The sequence below is a fragment of the Ammospiza nelsoni genome, chromosome 26 (genome assembly GCF_027579445.1).
Source record: "Ammospiza nelsoni isolate bAmmNel1 chromosome 26, bAmmNel1.pri, whole genome shotgun sequence".
NCBI classification, from domain to species: domain Eukaryota; kingdom Metazoa; phylum Chordata; class Aves; order Passeriformes; family Passerellidae; genus Ammospiza; species Ammospiza nelsoni.
In genome coordinates, this window is record NC_080658.1 from 5,290,408 (window position 1) to 5,302,764 (window position 12,357).

General features: G+C 54.8%; 1 protein-coding gene across 1 annotated transcript; it reads right to left on the minus strand.

Annotated features, from left to right (window-relative positions):
• Positions 1-29: 29 nt before the first annotated feature.
• LOC132084260 (vasoactive intestinal polypeptide receptor 1-like) lies at positions 30-12,357 on the minus strand. The gene is made up of 13 exons (XM_059489329.1): positions 12,289-12,357; positions 9,273-9,384; positions 5,439-5,546; positions 4,602-4,711; positions 3,869-3,966; positions 2,715-2,847; positions 1,973-2,126; positions 1,467-1,527; positions 1,106-1,172; positions 907-998; positions 567-696; positions 295-336; positions 30-122 (listed from the first exon to the last, which is right to left on the minus strand). Exons 1-13 carry the CDS (start codon positions 12,355-12,357, stop codon positions 30-32), a joined length of 1,269 nt encoding a protein of 422 aa, XP_059345312.1.

The following is a 12,357-nucleotide window of genomic DNA, read 5'->3' on the forward strand; positions in this document are numbered from 1 at the left end:
CTCCTGCATCAGCCCCTCTCCTGTCCTGCTCACGCCGTGAAGTCCTGGGTGGCCAGGTTGAAGACGTTGCTCTCCATGGACCTTTGCCACGTGCCCCAGTTCCTCCTGATCTCAGCCTGGACCTGCACCAGTGTGGCACTGCTGGCACCCAGGGACGCCAGACAGCACCCAACAGAGGGGACTGGGGGGCAAGGGGAGGAGGAACTGACCCTGCCCACCCCAGCTTTGGGGCACCCTTGGGGTGTCCCCGTGCCCGCTGTGGTGCCTGGGGTTGGGGTGGGGACACACACTCACCTCCCCATTGAGGAAACAGTAGAGCAGAGCCACCAGGAAGCCCTGGAGAGGACAGGCAGAGCAATTTGCACCCAGAGGAGGGGGCTGGACCCCTCTGTGCTCATCTTCTCCCTACCTTTACCTCCTTCCACTGGAGAATCAGTGCCAGGTTCTCCAGGCCCTGCCCCAGGTGTTTGGGGGCACCCTCTCCCAAAAGAGGCCAAACCCCCACGTTCCAGAAGGTCCTGGTGAGATTTGGGATGGGGCCATGGGGCTTTCCCTGCCCATCTCACCTGGTAGGAGCCCAGCACGAGCTCGAAGTAGAGCCGGGCTTCCACGCCCACGTGCTCAGGGAAGAGCGCGAACACCACGTAGTGCACCCCAAAGAGGGGGATGAGCAGCAGCGTGGACTTGGTCAGCCTCCTGTGGAGAGGGACAGGGCTCTGGGGGCTCCTGCTGCCCCCTCAGACCTCCCCAAAACCTTGGAGAGGTTCTGTGAGAGACAGGTCCTGGAGGCTCCAGGGCTGAGCTCTGTGCTCCTCCAAGGGAGGTCCCTCTGCCCTGGGACTCCGGGGTGGGCACAGCCCTGTCCCCATCCCAGACCTCACAGTGGGCACAGCCCTGTCCCCTTACATGTACTGCTGCTTGTGGGTTCTGCTGAGGTCCGGGCACCGGATCTTCTGTGCCAACATCCTGGTGACGTTGAGGAAGATGAGGAAGTTCACCTGCCCCAGGAGGGAGGCCACATCTCAGGCCCTGCACAGTCCCTGGATGGGTCCCCTGGCCGTGTGGGACCCTGGCTCTGGGGGGGCCTCTCAGGGGGCACACTCACAAATATGGCCAGGAGGATGGGAGCCTTGATCACCCACCAGTACACACTGGAGTAGTCATCCCAGCACCTATGGGACAGCAAGGTGGCTCTGGCACCCACGGGGACCCACATGGCCCAGCTGTCCCCCCGCCATTTCTTTGGCCAGACCCCTGACCCCTTTGCACCCCTCCTGCCACAGGACCCACCAGAAAACAGAAATAACATTGAAATGAAGGCTGGCCCAGTCCTGCCCTCCTGAGCATCCATCCCATGCCAAGGGTTCATTTCCCAGCCCTTGGACTGGGACACGTGGCTGGGGTGGCCTGGACGAGGCCAAGGGACAGTTTGACAACCAGAAAGACCCAACCCCTCCTGCTCTTACCCGTGGTTGTCATACTGGAGCCTGGTGAGCACCCACACCCCGACTGTGACCATAGGGACACCTGCAAGGACAGGACACAGGCAGGGATGGCCCCTCCAGTGCTCTGGGAAGCCCCCGTGCCACCCCTCTGTCCCTCGTCCCCAGAACACATGTCCAGCTCAGTTCTGGGTGTGGCAGGAAGGTGACAACCATCCCACCTTCTCCAGGAGAAGGAAGTGGTGGTGCCATGTCTGTGTCACCCTCCTGTCCCCACGCTCTTCCATCACACCCTGGCACCTGGGATGGGCATTCCCAGCCCCAGGTGGGTGTGGAAAGAAAGGAGGAGCTGTCCTGACCAGGCCATGCTTCCCCAGCAGCTCTGAGCTCTGGCAGGAGCAGGTGGGTGCCCACCAAGGCCATGCAGGAGATGGGGTGGGGAGATGCTGGACTCTGGCCAGGTGGGTCCCAGATCAGGCTGTTCCTAGGTGGTTCCTGCCCAGGGATGTCCGGGATGTCCCCAGGCTCACCCCAGCCCATGAGGACGTAGCCCCAGGTGTAGCTCCTGTCGCAGGTGAAGGTGAGCAGCAGCAGCGTCTGCAGGTACAGCCCCTCCACCAGCAGCCAGTAGAAGTTGGCCAGCACTGAGTACTGGAAGAAGGTGATGGCTGCCTTGCAGGTCACCTGCCAGGGGAGGAGGGGACGGCTCAGAGTGCAGCACAGGGACTGTCACCCTCCTGTCCACCCTCTTGAGGACACCCGTGATGGCCTTTCAGTGATGGCCTTTCAGTGATGGCCTTTCAGTGCAGCCCCAGGGACTCTGCCCCAGCCCCTCACACCACCTGCACCAGGTTCTGCTCTGCCTGTGCCCCATGGGCAGGTGACCACGGGCTGGTTTTGTAGGATCTTTAAAAACCCCGTGGTTGTGTCTGTGGTGTTCTCAGTGCTGTGTCTTCGCTCAGGGGTTCCTGTTTTGATTGAAAACTTCAGATCTGAGCAGTACCTGGTGCTGGTGGGGCTGTGCTGAGCTTTAGCCCCACTGGGGACACCTAGCCTGAGGCCAGAGCAGTTTTGAGGACAGAATTTATTCCCTGCACAAAGGGAAATGCAGAAATGTTGAACCTCCCCATGGCCACCCAGGACAGAATTTCCTCCATCTCACAGCTTCTTTCTTCTCTCTGCAGTGACAAATTCCCCCAGGTCCCACCAGACCCCTCCCAAAGAGCCCCTGCTGTGCTCCAGGGCTGGGGTTTGGAGCAGTTTGGGATTCACCGTGGACATTGTGCAGTGGTCGATGGACTCGTCCGAGAAGAGGACCCTGTCCTTGATGAACACGGCCGTGCCCCGCAGGATGAAGGAGGTGAAGAAGTGGATGTGGATGGAATTCCTGGTGCAGTGCAGCTTCCTGCAGGAGGGAGAGATGGGCTGGGCCCAAACAGGGGCAGAGAGGGTACTTTGTTGTCCCCTTCCCTGGGATCACTGCTGGTGATGGTCACAAAGCCCTGGAGAAGCTTTCCTGCTCTAAAAGCAGGAAGGGCAGGGCTGTGCTGTGTGGCATTCACATTCTCTGAAAAAATCCCTTCACCCAGGATTTTTCTCCTGGGAAGCTGAGAAGCCTCAGAGAAAAGGAGAACAATTCTGATCTCATTTGCTTCTCCTGTGCTGTGCTCATGTGGAATGTGTTTGGAGATTGTTTACCCACAGGTGATTGTTTCATTGGATTCTGCTGTGAGTTGTTTTCACTCTTTGGCCAATCAGGGCCAAGCTGTGTCGGGACTCTGGAAAGAGTCACAAGTTTTCATAATTATCTTTTTATCCTTCTGTAAGTACCCTTTCTGTATTCTTTAGTATAATATAATATAATATAATATAATATAATATAATATAATATAATATAATATAATATAATATAATATAATATAATATAATATAATATAATATAATATAATATAATATAATATAATATAACATAATATAATATTGTTTAATATAACAATATGAATATAATATTATTATATTATTTAATATTATATATTAATATATTATTATACTATAATATAATTTAATATAATATAGTGTAATAAAGTAATAATTTAGCCTTCTGAGAACATGGAGTCAGATGCATCATTCCTCCATTCATCAGGGCATTTCCCTGCTAATACAATAGCGCTGTGCTTGGGGCTGCTCAAGGACCTTAAGGGAACATCCCAGAAACCTCTGGAGAGCCCAAACCTGCAGCACGGGGACATGTGCAAAACCAGAACCCAAGAGGGCCACCAGGGAAGGACAAAGCTGCCATTGCTCTCCTGTTTCCCTGTCGGCTGGGATGGGTCCTGGCTGCTCCAGGAGGGGCCAGGCTGGGGGCAGCCGTTCCTGCTGGGGTTTGTCCTGTGTCCCTCCAGCCCTGGAGCAGCTCCCAGCCCTACCTGAAGCAGCAGAAGATGCCGATGGCCAGGAGCAGCGCTGCCAGTGACGTGGAGTAGCCGCAGGTGTAGAGCACCTTCATGGTGACAAAGTGGCCTCTCTGCAAAGGACAGCACAGTGGAGGGAGGGGACAGGGACAGGCAGGGGCGATGGGATAACCCAGGAGCATCTCCATGGTTCTTTGGCCAGTGGGCAGTGTGGGGACACAGGGACAGGGGACAGGGGACACGGGGCCAGTGGGCAGTGAGGGGACATGGGGACACAGGGACATGGGGCAGTGTGGGGACACAGGGCCATGGGGACATGGGGAAATGGGGACACAGCCATGGGGACATGGGGCAGTATGGGGACATGGGGACACAGGGGCATGGGGACATTGGGAAAAGGGGCTGTTTGGGGACACAGGGCCATAGGGACATGGGGAAATAGGGACATGGGGACACAGGGACATGGGGCAGTGTGGTGACATGGGGCCATGCGGCTATGGGGCAGCGTGGGGACATGGGGCCATAGGGACATAGGGAAATAGGGACACAGAGCTATGGGGACATGAGGAAATGGAGACATGGGGTCATGGGGGCTTGGGGACATTGGAAAATGGGGACACTGAGCCATGGAGACAATGGGGACAATGAGCCATGGGGCCATGGGGACACGGGGCCATGTGGGGACGTGTGGCCAAGGGGAAATGGGGCCATGGGGACAGATCCCCACAGCCCCAGGTGTCCCACGTGCCTTGGCCTCGGTGTCATTGCTGCTGCCCAGCATCTCCAACTGGCAGGCGCTGTGGTAGGGGGGGCTGGGGGGGCTCCAGCCCCACTCGGTGCAGTTCCTCTGGATCAGCCCTGCAGGACAAGGGGGGACCTCAGGGGAGACACGGGTGTCACCTCTGATGGCACCCCCAAAATGGCCGGTCTGGAACAGACAGGGACAGCAGCGTGGTACCTGTGGGCTGCCCCGTCCCTCCTGGATCCCATTGCTGCTTCTGGACCCTATCACTGCCCCATCCCTCCCCAACCCCACCCCTCCCTCCCAAATCCCATTGCTATCCCATCCCTTCTGGATCCCATGGCCCCATGCCTGGAGCTGCCAGGAAAACTTCTGACAGGGTGTGAAAACAGGCACAGATCCCTCCAGGGGAAGGGAATTGGGAATTAAGGCTGTAAAAGTGCTCAGTCATCCTGTGAGGGCTCCTTCGAGCCTCTCCTGAGCTGTTCCTACCCCAAAGCAAATATTTCCCAACATTTCCTGAATTACTCCTGTCTGAGGAAGTGCTGGAATGTTCCAGTGGGAGCTCGGGAGCCCTGGGATGGGAAGGGAGGGCAGTGAGGGGACTGTCCTGGTGCCACCAGGATGGAGGATGAGGTCCCCAAGAGCTGCATCCACAGAGGGATGAAAGGATTTGGGTCCCCGAATCTCTGTTTTCCTGTCCCTGCTGGGGCTGCAGTTTCCACCGAGGACATTTTGGGACGGGCAGGAGCTGTGGGGCGGGAGGGAAGGGCTGGGGTGGCTCTGGGGGCCCTGGCAGGGCGGGTGGGGCCGTGGGATGAGCGATCCCCGCTGGATTCAAACCTTTGGGCTTCTTGAAGACACTCAGGATCTCGGGGCAGGTGACAGCTCGGGACTGGCCCTGGGGCAGGGCTGGCCAGCAGCTGAGCCCGTCCCACTCGGTGGGGCAGCCTGGGGAGGGAGAGGACGCCAGGGCAGGCAATTCCTGCTGTGCCTCAGTTTCCCCGCTGATGCCATCAGCCTCTAAAGCCCTGCAAGCCCCCAGTGCTCCCTCAGCCCAGCTTCCCCTTCCCCGTCCCCTTCCCCCCTTCCCCTTTTTTCTCCTTTCCCCTTTCCCCTTTTTTCCCCTTTCCCCCTTTTACCCCTTTCCTCTTTTTTCCCCAACCCCTTCTCCCCTTCCCCTTTTCCCCTTTTTTCCCCTTTTTTCCCCTTTTTTCCCCTTTCCCCCCTTTCCCTCCCCTTTCCTCTTTCCCCTTTTTCCTTTCCCTTTCTTCCTTTTCTATTTTTTCCTTTTCTTTTTTTCCTTTTCCCCCTTTCCCTATTTTTCCCTTTTCCCCTTTTTTCCCTTCCCCCCCCTTTCCCCTTTTTTCCCTTTTCCCTTTTTTCCCCTTTTCCCCCATTCCCTTTCTCTTCCCCTTTCCCTCTTCCCCTTTCCCCTTTCCTTTTTGCTTCTTTTTCCCCTTTCCCCTTCCCCTTTTCCTTTTGCTGGAGGCTCAGCTCAGGATGTGTCCCCAAGGACAGAAGGAAGTCGTGCAAGGGTTTCTGCATGACTTAAGCTTAAACAACTTTTGCTTCCCTATCCAGCACTGAATTCCTGTTTAAATCATTCTCAGTTTTCTGGGGAATGAGCACAGCCAGGCAGACTCAGGGCCTGGAGGAATTTATGATGGGACAAGGAGATCCCAGTGCCGGCCAGCTGCTGTCCCAGCCTCCATCATTAACCCTGCAGATCCACATTATTCATGGAGCCATTCCCAGCAGGGAATGTGGAACTGGACAGGGCTGATGAATTTCCTCTGATTTCAGCCTGGGGGTGGCAGTGCTGGCAGAGAGGGATTTGCATCCACAATGTCAAAGTGGGGCTGGGTTTTTGTTCTGGAGGATCAGGGAAGTGAGCACAGAATTGGGATCGTCCCTGAGAGCAGACCCTTCATTTCTTGGGGTTTTGGGAGCAGGGAATCCTGGAATGGTTTGGGTTGGAAGGGACCTTAAAACTCATCCAGTTTCACCCCTGCCATGGCAGAGACACCTTCCACTATCCCAGGCTGCTCCAAGCCCAATGTCCAACCTGGCCTTGGGCACTGCCAGGGATCCAGGGGCAGCCACAGCTGCTTTGGGAATTCCATCCCAACCCATCCCCACCCTCCCAGGGAACAATTCCCAATTCCCAATCTCCCATCCATCCCTGCCCTCTGGCAGTGGGAGCCATTCCCTGTGTCCTGTCCCTCCATCCCTTGTCCCCAGTCCCTCTTCAGCTCTCCTGGAGCCCCTTCGGGCCCTGCAAGGGGCTCTGAGCTCTCCCTGGAGCTTCTCCTCTCCAGGGGAGCACCCCCAGCTCTCCCAGCCTGGCTCAGAGGAGCCTTTGGAGCCTCTCCAGGGCCTCCTCTGAAATTTTAGCCCCCATAGTCCAGAGGATACCATGGATACGGTGCAAGGAATGGAAGAGATGGAAGAGGAAAGGCTCGGAGAGCTGGGGGTGCTCACCTGGAGAGGAGAAGCTCCAGGGAGAGCTCAGAGCCCCTGCAGGGCCTGAAGGGGCTCCAGGAGAGCTGCAGAGGGACTGGGGACAAGGGATGGAGGGACAGGACCCAGGGAATGGCTCCCACTGCCAGAGGGCAGGGATGGGTGGGAGATTGGGAATAAAGAATAAGGAATAAGGAATAAGGAATAAGGAATAAGGAATAAGGAATAAGGAATAAGGAATAAGGAATAAGGAATAAGGAATAAGGAGATCCCAGGGCCCTCCCTCCCCATGGATGGGATCTGAGCCTGTCCTGGAGTCAGGCTCCCCACGCTGGTGCAAGCAGGGAAAGGGATGGATGCAGCTCAGGTGGACAGGGACAGCAGAAGCCCCAGGATTAAACCCAGATATTAATTATGCATTCCCACATCTCGGATATTTTCCTGCAGTGAGGTTCCTTCCCCTTGGCTGGCACAGTTCAGGTTGCAAAATGGACCTTTTCCAATCAATTTGGCTTTTCCCTGCTAAGCTGAAGGATAAATGACATTTCTGCAGAGTTACTTAAGCAATTATGCACCTTCATATGCATTTAGTGCTTAATTTTTCCACTGCTATGAGATGAAACCCCTGGAATTATGCCTTCCTTATTCTCCAGGTGACAATTTTTGCCTGGGATTTGGGCCATTCCACTTTTGGATGGAAACTGAGATGCAATTTAAAAAAAAGGATGTCCAAAAGCAGCAATTGAAAATTGGTTTTTCAACCAGTTAATTCATTTAAAACCCCAGATATGGGAAAACTGAGCTGCTCAAAAAAATGTTTGGCAGTAAAATTTACTGAATTAGGAAGGGGAGCAGATGTGAGGTGGTGACACCACAGAGTGACCCCGGTGCTGGTGGCCACAAGCCTGGCATTGGTGCAGGGGGATGGAGGGGACTCTACCAGGGGCAGGGACCAACCCAGCACTGCCAAACTCCATGAATCCCTCCCTGGGGGGGTGAGGAGGCTCCAGGGAGAGCTCAGAGCCCCTTGCAGTGTCAGGACCCAGCACATCCCTCTGTCTGTCCTGAGCAGCCCAGAGCCCTGCCAGGGGGCTCAGAGACCCTGGCACAGAGCCCAAAATGCCCCTGTGGGTTTGGTTATGACCCGTGGAGCAAATTACCAACCTTGTATGAAGACCAGCAAGCCACAACAGTTTAAGTAGAATAATAGTGAAGTTATCACAGGGTGGAAAAGTAGATTTTGGGGTTTCTAGAATAGGGGTTCAGGGGGCAAGATGGAGGAATCTGGGCATGTCCAGCCTTTCTCCTTCTTCTTGGTCTCCATCTCCTGCTGTGATGGTGGCACTTTTGGATTGGTTTAGAGTAGAAGCTCACTGTCTAACATAGGTGATAGGTATTAGAAAGTAATTGTAAATATTGTATACAGTTTTCAGTATAAAGACATAACACTGCCCCAGGGGCAGGCAGAGTGCCTGGACTGTCTTGCTGAGCTGACCTCGGCAGGGCAGGAGAAACTTTTTTATAGATAAGATGCAATAAACAACCTTGAGACCAAGAAATGAAGAGCTCTGACTCCTTCTTCAAGCGCAGGGCTGGGAAAAGAGACTTTCCAACTTTTCTTGGGGTCACTCTGAGCAGCAAGAGATCCTGACATTGCAGGGCCCAAAGGGGCTCCAGGAGAGCTGGAGAGGGACTGGGGACAAGGGATGGAGGGACAGGACACAGGGAATGGCTCCCACTGCCAGAGGGCAGGGCTGGATGGGATATTGGGAATTAGGAATTGTTCCCTGGGAGGGCGGGCAGGCCCTGGCACAGGGTGCCCAGAGCAGCTGGGGCTGCCCCTGGATCCCTGGCAGTGCCCAAGGCCGGGTTGGACATTGGGGTTGGAGCACCTGGGACAGTGGAAGGCGTCTCTGCCATGGCAGGGGTGGCACTGGGTGGGCTTTGAGGTCCCTCCCAATTCCAAACATTCCAAGATTCTCTAAACCCACCAGGGCTGAGTTCTGGCGGTTGTTTGCATCCCTCAATCCCCTCTATCCCATCCCAGCAGCATTTCTGGCACTCTCCGGGGATCCTCCTTGACCTTTCCTTAGTGCTGTTCTCATTTCCCTGGAAATCCCACACCCACGAGTGCTCTGCAATCCCCTCCCATGGTCACCCTCCAGACACCCCTCAGGATTCCCCCCTGCTCCCAGGGAGCTGATCCAGGCTCACCCTGCCCTGCCTGCCCCGGGCTGGGGCTCTCGCTCCGGATCCTCTGCAGACATTCCTCCTCCAGCTGCTGGAAGTGGAGCACGATGGAGCAGTCGGGATGAGTCCCCTGCACCTTGGAGAGGGGAAAGGGCAGGCAGGAGAACCGTGGAATTGTGGAATTGGAGCCATGGAATTGTGGAATTGGAGCCATAGAGTTGTGGAATTGGAGTCTTGGAACTGTGGAATTGGAGTCATGGAATTATAGAAATGGAATAATGGAATTGTAGAAATGGAATCATGGAATTGTAGAAATGGAATCATGGATTCCATTGAAGGGACCACACATCCATCCCAGTCCCCACCTGCCATGGAATTGTGGAATTGGAGTCATTGAATTGTGGAATTGGAGTCATGGAGTTGTGGAATTGGGGTCGTGGAGTTCTGGAATTGGAGTCATGGAATTATAGAAATGGAATCATGGAATTGTAGAAATGGAATCATGGATTTGGGTTGGAAGGGACCACACACCCATCCCTGTCCCCACCTGCCGCATTCCAATTGAGGAATTGGAATCATGGAGTTGTGGAATTGGAGTCTTGGAATTGTGGAATTGGGGTCTTGGAATTGTGGAATTGGAGTCGTGGAATTGTAGAAATGGAATAATGGATTTGGGTTGGAAGGGACCACGTACCCATCCTAGTCCCCACCTGCCATGGAATTGTGGAATTATGGAGTAATGGAATTGTGGAAGTAGAAGCATGGAATTGTGGAAATGGAATAATGGAGTTGGGTTGGAAGGGACCACAAACCCATCCCAGACCCCACCTGCCATGGAATTATGGAATTAGAGTCATGGAATTGTGGAATTGGAATCATGGAGTTGTGGAATTGGGGTAATGGAATTGTGGAGTTGGAGTCATGGAATTACAGAAAGGGAATCGTGGAGTTGGGGTGGATGGGACCACAAACCCATCTCAGTCTCCATCTGACATGGAATTATGGAATTGGAGTCATGGAATTCTGGAATTGGAGTCATGGAATTGTAGAAATGGAATCATGGAATTGTAGAAATGGAATAATGGAATTGGGTTGGAGGGGACCACACACTCATCCACGCTCATCCCAGTCTCCACCCGCCATGGATTTGGGGAATTGGAGTAATGAAATTGTGGAACTGGAGTAGTGGAATTGTAGAAATGGAATAATGGATTTGAGTTGGAAGGGACCACAAACCCATCCCAGTCCCGCCCTGCCCTGGAATTGTGGAATTGGAGTAGTGGAATTGTGGAATTGCAGTAATGGAATTGTGCCCATTCCCTGGTGTTTGTGCCCATTCCCACACATCCCTGCCCATTCCCAAGTGTCCATGTCCATTCCCATGTATCCCTCCATGCCCATTCCCACATCCCTGCCCATTCCCAAGCATCCCAGCAGGTTCAGGACTGTCTGGAACAGGGATCTGGTGCACCTGGGTTTGTGTTGCTGATTGTTTCAGTGAGAGGCCAGAGGTGTAGGAGCTGCAGGAACAGAGGGATGAGGGCGGATCCCTGAGCTTCCCAGCACAGGGAATGTGGGACCTTGGAGCATCCCTTGGCTGAGCCCTGCCCTGCCTGTCCTGGCCATGCGCCCGCTCCTCAGGGTCCCTTCACTTCCCCCAGGAGATTTTGTGTCCTTTTCCTGCTGAATACAAGATTTCAAGGGAATTTCAGCCTGGAAAAGGCGTTTTGGGGATGGCTCTGGGCACAGCACTGGGAAGGCCCAGGAATTCTGCTCCTCCTCCATCCTTCCAGTGATGGGGGCATGGATGGGGCAGGGGGGTTTCTCTCACCCCTCTTGGGCTGCAGAGCTGCTGGGTTTGGTTTCTTAGTTATGGCAGCAGGGCCAGGATGCTGAAGCAGGAACAGGGAATGTGCTGGGCTCCCTTCCGAGCTCCCTGCAGGGCAGGGATTTCCTGCTGTGCCTCAGTTTCCCTACTGATGCCATCAGTCTATAAAACCCTGCAAGCCTCCAGTGCTCCCACAGCCCAGCTTCCCCTTCCCTTTTCCTTTTTTTCCCTTTCCATTTTTTCCTTTTCCCTTTTTTCCCTTTCCCTCGCCTTTCCCTTTCCCCTTTCTCTTTTTTTCTTTTCCCTTTTTTCTTTTTCCCTTTTCCCTTTTCCTTTTCCCTTTTTTCCTTTTCTTTTTTTTTTTTTAGTTTTCTCTTTCTTCCTTTTCTCTTTTTTTCCTTCTCCCTTTTTCTCTTTCCCTTTCCCTTTTTTCCTTTTCTCTTTTTTTCTCTTTTTTTCTCTTTTCCCCCCTTTTCCCCCTTTTTCCTCTTTCCCCCTTTTTTTCCTTTTTCCCCTTTCCCTTCCCCTCCCCTTTCCCCAGCACAGCCTGACCACCCCAGCGCTGTTTCTCTCCCTCTGGCAGCACAACTGCCCCAGTGCCCCCATTCCCACAGGGATTTGGTGCCAGCCATGCCCATATCCCTGTCCTGGGGGTCACCCGTGGCTGTCCCTGTCCCCTGCACCCCCTGCACCCAACCCCTGTGCTGGGGGTGCTCTGTGTGGTGTGGGGTGGAGGAGCCGTTCCCAAGGGATCATCCCTGGGACCTGAACCCTCGGGACCTCTGCCCTGGGGGGTCCCTGAGCACTGCTGGGTCCTGGGGGTCCCAGCTGAACCTTTGTCACCACATTGTCCCCAGGAGCTGCGGGAAAGTCCCCAAGGGGAGCTGGCAATTTTGGAGCACCACAGATGGGGATGGGATGGGATGGGATGGGATGGGATGGGATGGGATGGGATGGGATAATGGGATGGGATGGGATGGGATGGGATGGGATGGGATGGGATGGGATGGGATAATGGGGTGGGATGGGATGGGATGGGATGGGATGGGATGGGATGGGAGGGATGGGATGGGATAATGGGATGGGATGGGATGGGATAATGGGATGGGCACCCCCACCCTGGACAGGAGGACCCCTCACTCCTCCCATCCCCACAGGTGTCTGGCATGGGGGACCCCCGGTGCCCCCCATCCTGTCCCCAGGGTCGCTCACCTGGAGCATGGGCAGGAGCAGCAGCAGCAGCAGCGAGCGGGGCCGGGGTGGCTGCCAGGGACCCCCCAT